The sequence below is a fragment of the Mesoplodon bidens genome (genome assembly GCF_964165515.1).
Source record: "Mesoplodon bidens genome assembly, chromosome: 19".
Taxonomy (NCBI): Eukaryota; Metazoa; Chordata; class Mammalia; order Artiodactyla; family Ziphiidae; genus Mesoplodon; species Mesoplodon bidens.
In genome coordinates this window covers 3,957,486-3,977,117 of record NC_138179.1, presented here as the reverse complement: position 1 = coordinate 3,977,117, position 19,632 = coordinate 3,957,486, and the positions used below count along the sequence as shown (strand labels likewise).

The following is a 19,632-nucleotide window of genomic DNA, read 5'->3' as shown; positions in this document are numbered from 1 at the left end:
CCTTTGTAATGAAAACTAAAGGAGTTAATATACTATGTGGAAGAAATGGAATGGAAATTCAAGTGATGTAAAATTTCTGATTCACTTACCTAAGAGTTAATAAGAGGACGTATTTTTTATATTTTAAAATTTGCATGGTGGTAGGTATTAAACTGCTAAGGTATTTCAATTCCACTGGATACTTTTAAAAGAGTGATTACTGGTTTTATTTTAAAATGTCCATATTTACAATACATTAGGAATTACATCTTTTGCAACTCTGTATGATGAAACATTTGGTAAACTAGATGCATTGGGAGTTACATTTTTGAAATTATTTTATGTAAATGAGCAAATATCTTAGAAGACCACAGCTGAGCAGTGCTTGTTTATCTAGAGAGTTGCCTAAATTCGGACGCTACGTAGGGCTCAGCAGGAACGGAATAAAGGCATTCCGCTTATTCTCTTCCCTAGCCCTGTCTTGAGCGGACCTGAATCAATCCAGCTCCGCCTTCTCGTCATTCACAAAGCCTGGAGCAGCCATTTGCCACCAACAGGTGGCACCCGTTAACAGGCTCCAGGGGGCGGGCCCCGAGCACGCCTCTCGGCGGCCCCGTGGAGTCTCTCGGCTTCCGTTGCGCATCGAGCAAGATGGCAGCCTCCGAGACGGTTAGGCTACGCCTTCAATTTGATTACCCGCCGCCAGCCACCCCGCACTGCACGTCCTTCTGGCTTCTCATCGACTTGAACAGATGCCGAGTAGTCACGGATCTCATCAGTCTCATCCGCCAGCGTTTCGGCTTCAGTTCTGGGGCCCTCCTGGGCCTCTACTTGGAGGGGGGGCTCTTGCCCCCCGCCGAGAGCGCGCGCCTGGTACGAGACAACGACTGCCTCAGGTGCGCGGGCGGGATGGGGGCGCGGCGGTGGGGCGCCGGGGACGCGCCTGTGCACGCCCGGGGGCGCCTCCGGCGTCTGGAGACCGAGTGTGGGTGTGGGTCCGGGTGAGGGTCGGGGTGAGCTGCGGCGGGGGTGGGGGGGGCAGGCCGTCACACTGCACTTCCGTGAACCCCGGAGGTTCTGATTGGTCCAGTCATTATGGGGCTCAGGAATCTGCATTGTAACGAGCATCTTTCCCCGGGAAGTTTCTAATGCACAAGGTTGGTGGACCACACTTGGAAAAACCCTGATCTTGGTTTGTGGGCAGGGCCCGCGTTTCTTCCAGCCTTGACTTAGCAAGCGCTCACTTAGCCGGGCACTGTGTTAGGTGCGCGGGGTGCCGGGCGTGCCTGAGACCCCGCCTTCCCCTGGCAGCTCGCAGGGTCAGGTGCCGGAGACCCAAGCAAACGGACCCGCAGTCATGTTTTCTTCGCCACTTGCAGCGTGTCCAATCTCAGAGCTCCTGCGATACCCCCTGGGACCGGTGGGCGTCATTCTGTGTCTCACCTGGGTTCACTTAGATAGGTGTTTGGAACCTTTTGGGTTGTGAATTGGGAAACAAAATAGTTTTAAATATGTTTTTGGAAGTTTTAAAAAATGATACTGAGATGAGTATCAAGGAGCGGTTGTGGTGTAAATCGCTCACGTGTGGCTGATTTGTCTCAATAAAATGGTAAGACACGATCATTTCAGTTCGGATTCATATCTTGGACTGATTTATTCAGGGCTTCTTTTTAAAAGCTTCATCTACAATGAAAAAAATTCTAGAGCTGTGAGCCAGGCTACTTACTTCTGCTTGCCATTTGTTGCATGTTGAATATTCCTTTCCCCAGAGTATGTCAGATTCATAAGATTTCTTCAGAGCATCAGGGAATTTAACTTGGAACAACTGCTACATCTTTGAGCATATGTGTGTCTTTCTCTCTTTTAAAAGCAGGAACACTGATTTACTAATAATGTTTAGCTGTTTCCAGTGACAGTTTGAAATAATCCAAGTTTCAAAAAGAGGTCTTTTTCCTTTTTATTCACTGTGAAATAGATCTCCATTCTCTCTGCAGTTCAGGGACTATTTAAATATTGCAGTTGTAAGGACTGCATCCTCTCCTGTTAAGTTTACTTTCTGACCTATCTCCTGTCTAATGAATTAATAACTTGCTGATGGCTAACTGCAGTTATACTTCATTTAATGAATCATCTGGAAATTAGACTCTTTATAATGAAGTCAACAATGTCAAAAGCAAACCATGAAAGCTGTTATGGAAATAAATACAGCACAATGGCAGGCAGAATTCCTCCAAAACACCAGAATGCACAATTGCATTTGGCAAGAAATACCTCTGCAGCTAGCTTCAGTGGTAAATGGGGCAGACCTTAGGAAGAAGTTGAATTTGGAAAACTTTTGTATGTTTTTGTGGTTTCATGTCCATAGTCATTCTCTGTCTTCCCCTGACAGACTCACTTTTCTTCAGAGCTACAGAAGAAAACAGTTTCTTTTCTCAAAGGTTCCCAATATTGTTGGAGTAGACCAAAATTACTAGTTTTGTGTTTCTGTATATTATCTTCTTGTGTCACATGGAGTGGATAATTATCTGACTGGATAATCATACCAGGTTTTGCTGCTAAGTGCAGAAGATGGTTGAGAAAGAAGAGATCATCGTGGAACACAAATGGTCAGGGAATTTCACAGTACCTTGAAGGTTGGATAGCCTCGTACAGTTGTGGAGGCCAAAGCTGCCCTGACTTGGTGAAGGGATGAGTTTGACCAGCAGAAAAATTCTGTTGGGATTGCCAGGAGTGCTGAGAGAGCTCTCATGAGGAAAAGCGGAGCCTGGTTGTGGGAATCCTGAGAACCAGCCCTGGAGGCGCGAGCATCTCCACACTTGTGTGCCACGGCCACTTCCTCACATCCCCTTCTTTTGAGCCCCCAGAATCTGACTTCCTCTGCCCCCAGGCTGCTAACATGGAGCTCCTCAAGGCGGTCTCCATCTCCCCTGGGAGGAGGAAGTGCTCCCATTTGCCTGGAGCCCCATCCGTCTTCTAGGGCTGCTCTAACAAAACACCACAGGCTTAAGCAACCGAAATTTCCCTCTCACAGTTCTGGAGGCTCGAAGTCCAAGGTGCAGTGTTGGCAAGTTTTGTTTCTTTCTGAGGCCTCTCTGCTTGGCTAGTAGGTGTCTCTCTTCTTTTTTTTTTTTTTTTCCGGAGCACAGGCTCCGGACGCGCAGGCTCAGCAGCCATGGCCCACGGGCCCAGCCGCTTCGCGGGATGTGGGATCTTCCCGGACCGGGGCACGAACCCGTGTCCCCTGCATCGGCAGGCGGACTCTCAACCACTGAGCCACCAGGGAAGCCCCGGTGTCTCTCTTCTTACTGTGTCCTCACATGACCTTTTTTCTGTCCTCAGAAAAAGGCACGTGACCTGGTGTCTCTTTGTGTGTCCAGATTTTCTCTCTCATAAGGACACCAGTCAGATTGGATTAGGGCCCGCTCTTAACGGCCTCATCGTAACTTGATTACCCTGTCTCTAAATACGGTCATATTTAGACATACTATGGGTTAGGGCTTCAGCATAAGAATTTTGAGGGGACACAGTTCATCCCTTAACACCCCCTGAAGAGAGCTTCACAGAGGCCTGGCTGCAGCACCCGGAGAGCGACCAGCTGGAATGAGATCTCCCTGTTGAAGAGTCATTCTGTGAGGAAACAGAATGCCTTCTCTCCTCTGTCAGTCTTTTGACTCTGTGGCATTTAATACTGATTATTAAATACTGAACATTAGAGATGAGCTCTCATTTCATGTTGCTGTGATCAGTGGCTCCTTGGATAGCCAGCCAAGCCCCTCATGACATGCCTGTGAGGCTGGCAGTGGGAGTGAAGAAGACAGAGCGTCTGAGCCAGGCTGAGGGCAGTTTGGTTTCCTGAAACCTCGGGAGCCAAAGGAGGCACTTGCCATTAAGGCTGCCGATCCTTGTGCAGCTCTGGGTCTCTTGACGCTCAGTCTCGTTTTGTAGCGTGCTGATGGTTTTGGGGATATAGAATACGGAGAGCTCTTCTCTCATGTTCAGGAGCGTGTTTGTCCAGTGCCCATGGGTGAACAGAGACCAGTGGAAGTTAGGCCTGGGCTGCTTTCATTGTGGAACATTCATAGTCCCTTCCTAGTCTTTTATTAAAACAAAGCAAAGAAAAAGGCTTATTGTTAAAAAAAAATTATACTTCAAAATAGTTCAGGGTACAAAATCCCTTATTTCTTTCTCACGTACTCTTCCTACACCCCACTCTCCAGAAGTATCCTCAGTTAAATTTGGAGTGTCTTTTCCATACATATGCAAACATATATACTTACACTTTTGAAATACACATGTCATTATAATATACATTTTTTCCTGCACCTCACTTTTTTTTACCTAACGTATCTTGGGTATCTTTCATTTTAGTATATACGATATGTGATGCAATCGCTACGTCATTCTTTGTAAATGCTATATTATTCCTTTGCATGGCCATGTTAATTTATTTAACCAGCCCCTTATTAATGGACATTTTAGGTTGTAATCTTAGTTTGACTGGGCTTCTATAATAAAAATACCATAAACCGGGTAGCTTATAAACAACAGAAATTTAATTCTCACAGTTTAGAGGCCGAGGAGCCCAAGATCAAGGTGCCGGCAGCCTCATGGTCTGGTGAGGGCTTGCTTTCTGGTTCACAGATGGTACCTTCTTCCTGTGTCCTTACATGGTAGCAGGGGACTAGGGAGCCCTGGGGGTCTCTTTCATAAGGGCGCTAATCCCATTCATGAAGGCTTTACCCGTATGATGTAATCACTTCCCAAAGGCCCCATCTCCTAACACCATAACATTGGGGGGTTAGGATTTCAACATATGAATTTGGGGGGAACACCAAAACTTTCAGCCCTTGGCAGTTGTCGTCTGGTTTTCACTGTTACATATTGCTGTGGTGAGTATTCTTCTATATCTTTGTGTACTTGGGCAATGATTCAGTAAGATACATTCCCAGAAGGGGTACTCCTTGGTCAAATTTTAAAATCTGATAAGTACTGTCAAGTTGGGCTCCAGAAGAGTTGTACAGGTCTGTATTTATACCAAACATATATGAGTTACTTTTGTTCAATATCGTGTGAAAGGTAAGAGAGCAGAGTGATGAAGAGCTCCGGGTCTGGAACCAGAACCCTGGATTCACATCTTGGCTCTATGACTCATTAGCTGTGTGCCCTTGGTCAGGTGACTTACTTCTCTGAAGGTGGTGACGCAGGGCACTGCAAGCAGCAGCTGGACAGGGGGGAGGCTACAGGGAACAGGTGGGACCCAACGAGATGGCAGGTCCCTGCTTTCACCCTCTGTTGAATTTCACCTCCGTTTGACGGGACAAGTTCATTAAAAACCCATCAACTCCTGCCCTCAGAGGACTAACAACATTCACTGTATGAATAAAAATCAGAGCTAACATTGAGATAGCACTTGCTCTGAGCCCAGCACTGCTCTAAATATATATGATAGCTCATTTGAGTACTATAATTAGTACTGTTACCCCCATTTGTACAGATGGGAAAAGTTGAGGTAACGATAGTTTAAAATTTTAACTAAAGGCAGAAGAAGGATTTGAATCCAGTCACTTTGGCCTTGGCAGGCAATGGCTAATGGGAGTGGGGAGGTGTCAGGCAGTGCAGATGGGCATGTCTGTGTTTATGTGTGATAGAATCCTAGAGGTGAACTTGCAAATTTAAAGGGAATACCTTGCATTTTGATACTAGTGCCCAGTTTGCCCTGCAAAGAGTTTGAATGAACAGTGGAGAGTCTGTTTTAAACATTTCTTGGGATCACGCCTCTTTCATCGCTAATTACACAGGTAATTCACTTTTCTTTGTAAAAGGACAGCTAGATTCACTTCTGTTTGTAAAAGGACAGTTACATTTGTTGTCTGTGATCCAAGTGGAGAAATGAAGCACATTGCCAGGGAAAGTGTCCACCCTGAAAAGAATGGTAACTGAGCAGACCCAGGTGAAACGTTTCTTGTTCTCTGGATGGTGTTTTGTTTCTCAGTCTTAATATGTTCCAAACTGACATTATTCTCTTCAGGAGTGGCAGATAGCGAGGCTGCCGCAATCACAGGTCGAGTATCCACGGATCCACGACCTTCAGAGTGGGTGAGGTGATGACAAGCACTGCTCTTGGCAGCATGATGCCGTTGTAGGCTCCTTTGAAAGCCAGGGGCCCTGCCTACACGGGATGCAGCACGTGCAGCGTTCCAGTGAATTAATGAACCACAGTGACTGAACAGAAGGTTTTGCATCCATTTTCAAAGTGTGATGGAAAGTTTGATACTAATTGTCATCTCAGAATTGAAACTTGAATCAGAGCATTGCTCCAAGTGAAAACAAACTGATCAAGAACGTTATGGAAAGTTCCATATCCAGGAAGTTCCTAAGTAGTTCTTAGATTCACAGGATGCTTTTGCCCATTTAAGAATTACTTTCTTGCTGCTAGGTGCCAAGGTCCACAGCTGAGAACAGGGGATAGTGAGTTTTTATTTAAGTCCCTGCTCTTTCAGAGTTCTATTTCTCTCTTCATCCTACTCCTGGTATCAGTAGCTTTTATTTTATCTTCATTTGTATGTGTCTGTGTATTTGTGTATTCTGAAGAATAATTGAGGTTTTTTTTCAACTACCACATTGAGATAAATCCACAGGATTACTATACCTTAAAAAAATTTAAAGAATGCCTATAATCTATCTTATTACTCACCAATTGTACTTTATTTTCTATTTTTTAAAAATCAATTTATTTATTTCATTTATTTATTTTTGGTTGCGTTGGGTCTTCGTTGCTGCACGCGGGCTTTCTCTAGTTGTGGTGAGCGGGGGCTACTCTTCGGTGAGGTGCGCAGGCTTCTCATTGCAGTGGCTTCTCTTGTTGAGGAGCACGGGCTCGAGGCCCGTGGGCTCAGTAGTTGTGGCTCGCGGGCTTAGTTGCTTCGCGGCATGTGGGATCTTCCTGGACCAGGGCTCAAACCCGTGTCCCCTGCATTGGCAGGCAGGTTCTTAACCACTGTGCCACCAGGGAAGCCCTGTACTTTATTTTCAAATATGATTGTCCACATCTTTCCCTGGTCACTAAAAGTACTTGATGAAAGATACAGCTGGATGTAAATGTATTGAAATAATAATGTATGTTTTTAGGAGACATTTTTAAAAAATTATTTATTTTATTTATTTTTGTCTCTGTTGGGTCTTCGTTGCTGTGCATGGGCTTTCTCTAGCTGCGGTGAGCGGGGGCTACTCTTTGTTGCAGTGAGTGGACTTCTCATTGCAGTGGCTTCTCGTTGCGGAGCACAGGCTCTAGGCATGTGGGCTTCAGTAGTTGTGGCATGTGGGCTCAGTAGTTGTGGCTCACGGGCTCTAGAGTGCAGGCTCAGTAGTTGTGGCGTACAGGCTTAGTTGCTCCATGGCATGTGGGATCTTCCTGGACCAGGGCTTGAACCCATGTCCCCTGCATTGGCAGGCGGATTCTTAACCACTGCGCCACCAGGGAAGCCCCAGCAGGCATTTTTAAACACCCACTATGTGCTTGACATTGACGACACCCACTCAGCCCTCTGTCACTGGGCTGTGCCTATTAGAATTAGCTGTTGCCAGTTCATGGAGGAACAGAATTCCTTTACTATAGTAAAATGATTTTGGATGAACTGTATATTAGTCAGAGTTCTCCAGAGAAACAGAAACAATAGGAGATGATATAGATATAGACATAGCTATAGCTCTAGGTACAGAAATGAGATTTATTATAAGGACCTGGCTCATGAGATTATGGAGACAGAGAAGTCCGAAGATCTGCAATCGGCAAGCTGGAGACCTGGGAAAGCTGATAATAAAATTCCGGCCCAAGTGCAAAGGCCAGGAAAGCAGATGGTGTGTTTCAGTCTGATTCCTAGTCTGAGGCAGGAGAAGTTCTTCTGACGTCCCAGCTCAAAGATAGGCAGGGAGGGAGAGCGAATTCCCTCTTGCTCAGCCTTTTATTCCGTTCAGGCCTTCAGTGGATTGGGTGAGGGCCATTCACACTGGGACTGTCTGCTCACAAAGGCAGTCTATTTAGTGTACAAATTCAAATGTTAATCTGATCCTGAAACACCCTGACAGACATGTCCAGAACAATGTTTAACCAAATATCTGGTCAGCCCAGGGCCTAGTCAAGTTGGCACATAAAATTAATAATCACCAAATGTTATGGAGTTTTACGATGGCTGTCAGTACCCCAGAGAACATAAATTATAAATTGTTTGGCGTTTTCCTAAATTTAAACAAAATAAAAATGAAATTTGATTTTTAAAAAAGTAGCTTATGGTTAAAAACAAAAATGGATAGTTAGCATTATCACCATTTAGCGTAGGCACATAATGTAGTGGAAAGATTGCGAACGTTGACGTTAGACAAACAGGTTTGAATCCTATTTCTGTGGCTAATTAGCTGTGGATCCTGGGCAGTTACTTGTCTGAACCGTAATTTTGTGATCTGTTTTAAAATGAAATTACTTCATGGTGGTGTTTAGATTAGAGAAAATCTATAGAAAATGTTTAGGATGCCGTAGTTGATCGATAAATAAAACTAGTCATTTGAAAGTTGACCGTAAGTGATGCCATATAGGCCATTTTGTTAAAAAGAGTCTTTTGTCCTTAAGCGATTTGACATTTTTTCATTGCCTGATGACAGTGACAGTTTGCAGTCCTCTTAGTATATAACTACATCCTGGAGACATGCTTATGAATTACTTCTAAAGCTTTCTCTCTTGTTCTTTTGATAGAGTTAAATTAGAAGAGAGAGGAGTTGCTGAGAGTCCTGTAACAGTTAGTAATGGTGATAGTACTCGTTTATTACCTAGAAAAGCAAAGAAGAGGGCATATAAGTTGGAGGAAGATGAAGAAACTGAACTAGATTACAAAAATTCAAAGAAGCGTTGGAAGAGGCATGAGAACAATAACAGTGAGAAGACCTTGGATCTAGAACCAAAAGCTGTCACAGATCAGAGTGTGAGTAAAAAAAACAAGAGGAAAAAGAAAGCCACGTGTGGTGTAGTGGATGCTGATGGTGGAGAGACCGAAAGAAAATCACCAAAGAAAAAGGAGAAATGTGAATATAAAAAGCAGGCAAAGAGTCCCAAGTCTTCTAAAGCACAGTCAGTGAAAGAGTGGACCATCCTGAAGTATAGTCCTCCAAAAGGTCCTCCTGCTGGAAACAGCCTTGTGAAAGCCAAAAGAAAAGGTGGCCCAGGCATTCGTACAAAAGAGAGTCCCGACTCCTCCTCAGAGTCTGAGTCTTACCATGAATCAACCAGTGATGGTCTCAGCAATGTCATCTTGGAGGTCAGACATTCCCCAGAGAAAATCTCGACTGAAGTATCAAAGGAAGGATCCTCTATGAAAACCACAACTGCAAACAAAGGGGCTGCAAAAACCGGTTTTACCTCTACCCCCATCGAGGGCAAGACCTCCCGAACATCATCTTCTAGTTCAGACTCTAGTTCAGAGTCAGATGACCAATGTGTGATGTCCAAGAGTACCCCGGTGTGTGCTGCAGATTTCTTAAAGACTGTAGGTCTCTTTGCAGGAAAACGTTGTCCAGGGCCATCCTCCCAGGTTCCAAATGCTGCCGGATGGAAGCAGTCGGACTCAAATGGTGGCAGACAGGCCCTTGGTCCTCCTCCCAATGTGACTCTCCCCATCACTTTGGGAAGAGGTTGGAGTAGGGGAGAGGACCTTCTTTCTTGGAAGGGAGCGAGGGGTCGGGGTATGCGGGGCAGAGGTCGAGGACGAGGGCACGCCGTTCCCTGTGTTTTAAATAGAAATGCTGAGTATCAGAAGCAACAGCAGTTGAATGAAATGGTGACAAACTCCTCCACTGTTATCCAGGTAAGTAGTATTTATCGTGAGCTTACCTCTTCCCCTTTCCTCACGTAGTGTTTCTGGAATTGATGTCATGGGTTCACAGTTTCTCACTAGTAACAAAATCACATGACTCATGCTGTTTTTCAGAATCCCATAGAGACACACAAGAAGGACTACAGTCTCTTACCGCTTTTAGCAGCCGCCCCTCAAGTTGGAGAAAAGATTGCATTTAAGGTATATTTTTATTTTTTTTTTTAATTTTTTAATTTTTATTTTTTTTGCGATACGCGGGCCTCTCACTGTTGTGGCCTCTCCCGTTGCGGAGCACAGGCTCCGGACGCTCAGGCTCAGTGGCCATGGCTCACGGGCCCAGCCGCTCTGCGGCATGTGGGATGCTCCCGGACCAGGGCACGAACCCGTGTCCCCTGCATCGGCAGGCGGACTCTCAACCACTGCACCACCAGGGAAGCCCGGCATGTGTATTTGTGAGTTTTTTTTCTTCTTTTTTAGCTTTTGGAACTAACATCCGATTATTCTCCTGACGTTTCTGACTACAAGGTAAGGTTCCTTATTTTAAAGTAATCAAATGTCAGTACATTAAAGAAGCTAAAGTCATGTTTAATACTGCTAATGTGGATAACATGGATTTTTATGGAGTAAATAATGTCATAAAGTAGAAAATAAAAATATTTTCAAAATGTAAACTTTTTGATAGTATCACTTTGAAGTCTCCCAATGTTATTTTTCTTAATACTTGGGAAGAATATAGAATGAGAATGACAAATTTAATTTTTTTTATTACTCATTTATTTCTAATCAGCTTAGATATACAAAGTTATTTGAGTACCCCTCTCCCATGATCCTAAACTTTGAAAGAGAAAAATAGATAGCTCTCAGCCAGAAAATTTGATTATTTTCAGCATAGGAATCTATTTCATGTATTTATGAATTACTACTGGTTATTATCATCTAATATGGTTTATTTTGCTTTACCAGTTAACCACAGGTTATTCACAAATACTATCCTTGGAATTTACTCACTTAATACTTGTATGGGACTTCATATTGGCATATGAACTTTATCACAGTTCAGTAAAAGTTTGACGCAATCAGTAATTACACGTTTCCTTCCCTTTCTCACCCATTCAAAATTTTGCTGAAAATCTTGTTAAAATGCATACTTTCTTATTTTGATGTGAGATTCAGAATGTAAGTCCATTTTTTTAAGGGAATAATTGATAACGTTAATATAGTAATACAGATAAGGTATAAGAAGATTTGATTCAATCTGAGTTGATCCCTTGGTAGCCTTTTAAAATATGGGTAAGAATCTTTCTTCAAAATCAGGCTAGAAGAAGAATCAGTTCATGAAGGGATTTGGTTGGTTAGTTCTGGGTAACTGGTGTTTTATCATCTTTTTCATCTTAGCCCCTTAATATAGGTGACCACATAACTTATATAAATCAGAACACTTGTGAGTGAAAAGGATGAATATTGTATTAATAATTATACTGAAAGGAAATGTAAGTGGACCTGTCTTGGGCAAACCAGGATGTTTTTTCACCCTACCATAGATGACTAATTTAATTCTGTGGTACATGAGGAAATGGAGATAAACATGAATTGGTATGTCCCACAGCCTCTACCAATTGTTGATTCTAGATGATACTGATTTTTTTAAAACTCATATTAAATGGATGTTGGTCATTATAGTTATCATCTTGGTAAGCTATTTGCTTACTTTATTTCCCAGTGTTTTTAGAACTTTTTTGAAGTTGCTTTCAAAACCGTTTCAAGGGTGAAAATCAGTACCACTTTTTTGCTTTGATGCCAAGTACTGTTATCCAGCTAGATCATGGCTTTATTCATTAAGCTTGTCTTTAAAAGTCATATCTACCTTCAAGGAATGTAGTCTCCTCAGCCCCTAACCTGTCTCATTTGTATCCGTAGGGTTTTAGTTTATGGAGGTGACTGAGTGATGACACAGAGAAGTCAGTGCTACTGAGAAAGGAATTTATTACTTACATTCCCCGAGAAAAGAGGGGGATGCCACACCAGGCAGGACCACAGGGGGCAGCACCTGGTTGTGGCCGGGAGGCAGAAGCAGGAGGGAGGAGCTTTTATTGGGGTTTCCTTGGTGTAGGCAAGGCAAGGTGAGGGAGACAGCTGAGGATCAGCTGGTCTGAATAAGTAGCAGGCTGTGGGCTATAGGGGCTGTCCCTGTTTGGTACCTGTTCCTGGGATGATTGAGACCAGGGGAAATGCTGGCTTGGTATGTGGGAGTTTTATTTCAAATGCATGTTGATCTATTTAAAAACTTTTTTTGTTGAGATAAAACCCACATAACAAAACTCACTATTTAACTGTTTTAAAGTGTGCAATTCAGTGGTTTTGGTATATTCATAATAGTTCACATGTTGATTTTTGACTTGGACTTTTGTTTTTGAAAGGAAGGAAAAATATTAAGCCATAATCCGGAGACCCAGCAAGTAGATATAGAAATTCTTTCATCTTTACCTGGTGAGTGTTCTAGAAAAGAATTTGGCAATGTAGGCTCTTCACATCTACACTGGTTTCTAAACAGCTTTCACACACAGGCGCTGCTGTCTTCCTTGGCCCCCATGGCTGCCTGGCGCTCTGCATACCTCTGTCAGCACAGAGTGGCCGGGAGGGTGGGTGCTGCACTCCCGCAAGTGGAGGTGGGTGTCTACTAAGAGTTGTTGGGTTTGTTCCCAGAGCTGTTAGGCGAGTTGTTCTTGTTACTGTAGTTACGTAATTTCATAAGATTACATAAATTGATGAAAATTGATGGCAAAAAAAATTATGTCTGTGAAACCCAAGTTGAATGCTGACTCAGGGTTGTTACTGAAAAATTCGCTTTTGAATTATATGTGGTGGGTCAGCTATAAGAGATTGGGAGGAATTTGGTAAAAATCTGGGAAGAGTCTACACTTACATTGTGTTGCCAGCTTTTGTGTTCTTTTTTTTTTTTTTATTCTTGGATCACTTAAAAAAAAACCCTCAAAACTCAAAAATTGTGGATATTGCATATATACATTAAGGATATGATTTAAAAAGAAAGACAGCTCTAGTTGGTGGACTCATAAGACCTGCTATAGTTCTGTTTCAAAAGATTGGCAGATGAACATACTTCTGTGTGTCGAGTCAAAATAAAATGTCTAAAGCGTAAGTGTCTCCACACGCTCACCCATTATTTTAAATGGTTCCCTGCTTTATCCCTGATTCACCCCACCCATTATTGGTTCTGAAATCCTGGAATAAGAGGGCTTTTACTTATATGGCTTAACTGGGGTTGTGTCTGCAGGGGTCCCTGGCCAGGGAGTAGAGATCTCTTGTTCTTTAGCAGACTCGAAGGAATTAATTATTTTCTGTTCGTGTTTAAATAAGGTAGTGAGTAAAGGATTCAAAACTCCAGTACATAGAAATCATTCAGAAAGGCTTTTCAGAGAATTCCCTGGCAGTCCAGTGGTTCGGATTCAGTGCTTTCACTGCCGGGGCCCAGGTTCAACCCCTGGTCGGGGAACAAAGATCACACAAGCCATGCGGTGCAGCCAGAAAACACACACACACACACACACACACACACACACACACTCTCACACTTCCACTGGTTTTCCAGCTTTCTCTTCTGATTAGGTTTCATTTGAAGAAATCCCCCTTCTTTGGAATGGTGGACAGAGGTTTGTCCATGGCCAAATTTTGTGGTCACAGCCTGATCACTTCTTGTCAGGTGATTGACAGTGATGACATCCAATTAGAACTTTTCTTCTTGGGAGCATCGAGAAACACTTTATCTGTTTTCTAGCAGAAGTACAGGTAGTCCTCACTTTGCATGGTTCTAATACACATGAATTTCAGTTACCATGGTTTAGTTAACTAAAACCAGCTCCCCGGTGACATTGGCATGTTAACTCTTCACTGTAAGTAACTGTGTAGAGCACTGCCAGCTCTCCCGTCCACAAATCACTGCATAAATAACACACGGCCATATGATTAGTGACAAATCACATCACTCCTTTCAAAGTCTGTTGGTGGTTGGTCACTGTGCATCTGTTACTCAATTCCCACAACACAGCAAAGCGTGTAGTTGTGCTGCTTCCTTGTCTCTCAGTGATAAATCCACGTGACACTTTACAAAAATGGATAATTGAAATAGGGAATTGGCCAACAAAGATGAAAGCACAACAAAGAAACAAAAAGTGATAATGCTAAAAGTCACATCCAAATCGAGTTTAAGGGAAATCATAGAAGAAGTAGCTCACTGTGGGAATGTTGACATTGAGCTTTATGTGAGCTTCTTGACATCAACGAGGAAAGTGGTTGTGATGAAAGGGATGAGAATGTCCTAGAAGTGACATCAGCAACAACTTCGCAAAACTGTGACAAAGAAACTCTCAGAGCTATTTCATGACGTTAAAAGCTCAAAGAATAACAAACTGAGAGGAGTATGACAGTTATGTAAGGCGTAGAAAAGATTCTCACTCTACTGTCGTTACATGACAAGAAGGTGAGCACTGCTTAAACTACCCTCGATAAGTTTCTTACAAAGACACAGAACACTTTAATTCTCAGTATTTCTGTTTTAAATTAGATCAGTGTACTACATAAATAGTAGTTTTAGTATTTTTTCATTTCCCTATACAGTAAAGGTTTTAAAGTTTTGACCAAAAATTTTAAAGACCATGAGACAATCATAAGTTTTCCCATTGATTAAGATTGTTTTGCGTGATTTCAGCCTGCATGGTCACTTTAACGGCCCCACCCTACCATGTAAAGTGAGGACTGCTGTATTACCAAGTAGTAAGCCTGTGTGATTTCTGAGGATACAGCAAGATATAAGAACTTTGCAGAATTTACATTACCTTCCCTTGTTGAAACATACCAGTTATTTTGGGGATTATCTTGTGGTTACACGTTCTTTTCCGGGATTACTAGTGGTAGTGGATCAAGCTCATTTCTTTTTGATGAAGGAAGGATTGTCACTGATCAATAGCCGAGAAGCTCCTGTCTTTTGATGCAGGGTTTTCGAAGGCTCTCCCGTCCCTGAGCACTCCATACTTTCATGTGTGTCGCCAGCCTCCACATCAATGGACAGTGTGTTTGTGGTTGTTTTTCTAATGATATGAATTCCCTGTAGAGGAACATTTCATTACTGAGAAATGACTTATTGTTTCTCCTTCCTACCGTCTGCTTTCAGCCGTGAAAGAACCTGGGAAATTTGATTTGGTTTATCACAACGAAAATGGAGCTGAGGTAGTGGAGTACGCTGTGACGCAGGAGAAGAGGGTAGGCACGCTTCTCTTCTTGGGATTGCTTGGTTGTCCACTCTCTTGACTGGCTACTGGTGGCCTGGAAGGTGATACTGCAGCTTCCTGAACTGCCTGTAACAAAATCATAAAGGATCTCAGCCTTGGGGATCTCTGTCGTGCCTACAGGGTGGCTATAACTGTGCCAAGTGCCAAGTTAGGGTGCCATCTTGAACGTCAGAGAGCCTATAAGACAAGATGCACAAATAAATCTTATTTAAGAGCATACAGTTGCATAAAATCAGTTTTGGGAGTTCCCTCGTGGCCTAGTGGTTAGGATTCTGGGCTTTCACTGCCATGGCCCTGGTTCAGTCCCTGGTCAGGGAACTGAGATCCCACAAGCCATGTGGCATGGCTGAAAATCAAAATCAAATCAAATCAAATCAAATCACAGTTTTATAAGGGTGTCAGTAGAAAAGAGTAGCATTTTAAAAACTTTTTATTGAAAAAAAAAGTACACATCAATGTACAGCTTGGGCAGTTTTCACCAATGAACATACCCCATGTAATAACCAGCACCCAGATCAAGAAATAGCACATGAGCAGCCCCTCCAGAAATCTCCATCACGCCTCCTTGCACTTACCTCTCAAATGTTAACCATGATTCTGACTTACAACAGCACAGGTCATTTTGAAGAATGATGTAAAATGATGAATCTGTCTTTTGATTTTGTTTCAGTCCTTAAATTTCCATTTTAGGAAGTATATGGTTTAGAGCTTTATAGGCAGCCAGACTTCCAGAGTTGCTGGAATGGCTGCCTCATTAGAGTATGGTAGCATTAAAGTGAGTAGAATTTATATTTAAGAAACCACTTCTTAAGGTGTTTATACTTGAAATGTTATGATATTATTCTGAGTTTTAGTATTGCAGAGTCACGTTTTATCTGAAATGTGAATTTGTGGAAACCCTAAGCAGACTGTATGTTTTGCTTTGTCTTTGGGGTAGATGCCACTCAGGGATTTACTCCAAAAGCACATTTTTAGGGTCTGTGGTAGGCTCAGCAGATTTTGCCCAGTCTCCTGTACGTCTTCATTTGCAATATATGCAGCCCCACTTTTTTGTTGAAATTTATTCTTGGAAACTACATTGGAAAATTAAATGTTGAAGGCTTTCCTCTTGGAGGCCTTACTAAACAGCGGCCTGAAGTAGGGCCTGTAATTACCTTTTTTGACACTAGATGGCTCTCATTATTCATATGGCCAATGTTAGCTTTGCTTTCTCTTGGTAAAATGTGAAATACCTCCTGTTTTTAGGTAGCACAGGAAAAGAACTACAGGGCTGCACAAAAGGGCATCAACAGTATAGTGATAACCTTCCTGGGCCACATCTGCCTCCCGGGAGGTCTGTGGGCTGCCTTTCCACAGAGGCTTGTTGGGCAAATCCTCCTGACCGTTGTAACCAGCTACCCTCCCCATACAGCCCCTGCTCTAAATCAAAGAAAGATGAAATATGTTTACTGTCAAAATTTAGCTGCATTCTAGGTAAACAAGACCTTCTGCCCTAATTGAACTGAGTTTACTGGGACTCAGATTACTCCAGGTCTTCAAGCATTCTGCACAAATGGAAATTGACTTTTTAAATGACTAAAATTCATACGACCTCAAAATGAAGTCTCTAAACTGAATATTTTCTGTTTTTCCTCAGATCACCATTTTTTGGAGAGAATTAATTGATCCAAGACTGATTATCGAATCTCCAAGTAACACAAAGTGCGGAGCTTCCCTGAGTATGATCTCTCCACCTCATGGTTTATAAATGTCTTATCTGTGAAAGTGACTATAACCTGAACTTTTTTTTTTTTTTTTTTAAAGGAGATTTGAGAGTTGTATGCATTTTTGGTTATCTTTACCGCATAGGAAAAAATCTACCTCATCATTTAAACTAACATGGGTGTTGCTTTTTTAGACCTTTTTTTTTTCCCTGCAGGCTTAATTTTAGTAACAAAATTCAAAACATGACATTCTTCAGGCATTGTTTATAAAGCAATATGTATGGTTTCTTCTCTTTTTTATTTTTTTTGACCATCAAGTAGCCATTGTCAGTAGGAGTTTATAATACCAAGTACAAAAAAGTGCTGCATTTCTTGTCTCAGTAAGTTTTATTAAGTAACATTTTAAAACGTGAAAGCATGTTACTTGACTTAACTTTTTAACATTTAAGACGTTCCATTCAATATGGAACATCTTATACATTTCAAGTATTTTATACTTGTAATTGTCAAGAGTTAACCAGTGGTTGGGTTTATTGCAGTTGGGTTTATGAGTTAAGGAATCCTTTCATACTCTTTTCAACTTTAAAATGAAGGATTCTTCGGGCCTGTGGAGAGCAGTGGAAATAAGTATGTGTGCCTGGGGAAGAACTGGGCCTCCACTCGGGGGGAGAGGATTTACTGTGGGCTCAGACCAGGGCTATCTTGCTACAAGATCCCGAGCACCTGGCTGAGTGTGCTGGAGGGAGGATCTTGAACAGAAGCTTCCTTTTCTGTTATTATTCAGCACAGAACTAAAAAGGCTAAAATATATAGTGTGAAAATTGTTTGCTTTTAACAAAACATCAGATCTCTCCTTCAGCTTTGCAGATTTTTAAATAAAATCATATTGAACTAAACTTCCGTGCTGAGTCATCTTGTTCGGTTGAGTTTTGCAAATTGCTGTCTTGTTTTATAATAATGCAAAAGATTAAACATTTCTGGAACGAGGTTTGCCTTGACTAAAGACTCTGGTGTTGCAAGGTTTAGTCCAGTGGAGTTTGTTAGATTTGGGAGCTATTGGACCAAAGGAGATGCTGTCCAGTTTTAATTTGCATGACATTGATGTGTATCAAAGTGTGTATTTATTGATTTGAGAGGTATGACTTCAGAAAGAGTGAGATTAACACCAATGGTGGAATCTTGGCACTGGGTTTCTCGTGTCAGCATGCTTTCTTTCCAGCGTTTGGAAAACAAGACAAATAGTAAAGGCGAACAGGTGCATGAAAAAAAAATGCTCAACATCACTAATCTGGGACATGCAAATCAAAACCACAATGAGATATCACCTCACACCTGTTAGGATGGCGCTTATAAAAAAGACAAGAAATAACAATTGTTGGAAAGCGTGTGCAGAAAAGGGAACCCCTGTGCACTCTTGGTGGGAATGTAAATTGATACATCCACTATGGAAAACAGTATGGAGATTCCTCAAAAAATTAAAAGTAGAACTACCATATGATCCAGCAATTGCACCTGTGGGTATTTATCCGAAGAAAACAAAAACACTAACTCGAAGTCAGAAAGAGAAAAACAAATGCCAAATGCTAACTATATGGAATTTTGAAAAGCGGTACTGATGAACCTAGTGGTGGGGCAGGAATAAAGACACAGACGTAAAGAACAGACTTGAGGGCAAGGGGGTGGGGGAGGGGAAGCTGGGATGAAGTGAGAGAGAAGCACTGACGTATATACACGACCAAATGTGAAATAGACAGCTAGTGGGAAGCAGCCGCATAGCACAGGGAGATCAGCTCAGTGCGTTGTGACCACCTAGAGGGGTGGGATAGGGAGGGTGGGAGGGAGGCTCAAGAGGGAGGGGATATGGGGATATATGTATATGTATAGCTGATTCACTTTGTTGTACAGCAGAAACTAACACAACATTGTAAAGCATTTATACTCCAATAAAGATGTGAAAAAAAGCAAAACACTAACTTGAAAAGATATGTGCACCCCCGTGTTCATTGCAGCATTGTTTACAATAGCCAAGATATGGAAACACTGCTGTCCATCGATGGATGAATGGGTGAAGAAAATGTGGTGTGTGTGTGTGTGTGTGTGTGTGTATATGTGTGTGTGTATATATATATATTATTCAGCCATAAAAAAGAATGAAACCTTGCCACTTGTGATAACATGGATGGATCTTGAGGACATGATGCTAAATGAATTAAGTCAGAGAAAGACAAATAGCGTATGATCTCACTTATCTGTGGAATTTCAAAAAATCCCCAAACTTACAAAGAACAGATTGGTGGTTGGCAGAGGCAGGGGCTGGGTGGTGGGCAAAATGGGTGAAGGGGGTCAAAAGGTATAAACTTGTAGTTATAAAATAAGTAAGTCCTGGGGATGTAAATATACAGCATGGTGACTGTAAATCCTGTATTGCATACTGTATTTGAAAGTTGTTAAGAGAGTAGACCTTAGAGAGTCTCATCACAAGAAAAAAAACTGTTACTACATCTGGTAACTAGCCTTTTTGTGGTGATCATTTTGCTTCGTATACAAATATTGAATATATTGTACTCCTGAGACTTACGTTATATGTCAATTATACCTCAGTTAAAAAAAAAGATAACTACTAAACATTGACTAGACCACAGGAAAGTGTTGACCTAAGGGTGTCTTTTCTTCAGATTATAACCAGTTTATGAGTCACCTTTTTCCTCTATGGTGGTGGTTTTCAAACTATGAATAGCAGTCTACTAGAAGAGTCATGGTATTGATTTAAGCGTTCATGACCTGCAT

At 42.1% G+C, this 19,632-nt stretch overlaps 1 protein-coding gene across 1 annotated transcript; it reads left to right on the top strand.

Annotated features, from left to right (window-relative positions):
* Positions 1-623: 623 nt before the first annotated feature.
* COIL (coilin) lies at positions 624-17,741 on the top strand. The gene is made up of 7 exons (XM_081219841.1): positions 624-875; positions 8,726-9,830; positions 9,954-10,040; positions 10,317-10,364; positions 12,257-12,326; positions 15,025-15,113; positions 16,779-17,741. Exons 1-7 carry the CDS (start codon positions 631-633, stop codon positions 16,887-16,889), a joined length of 1,755 nt encoding a protein of 584 aa, XP_081075967.1. The 5' UTR covers positions 624-630; the 3' UTR covers positions 16,890-17,741.
* Positions 17,742-19,632: the final 1,891 nt, after the last annotated feature.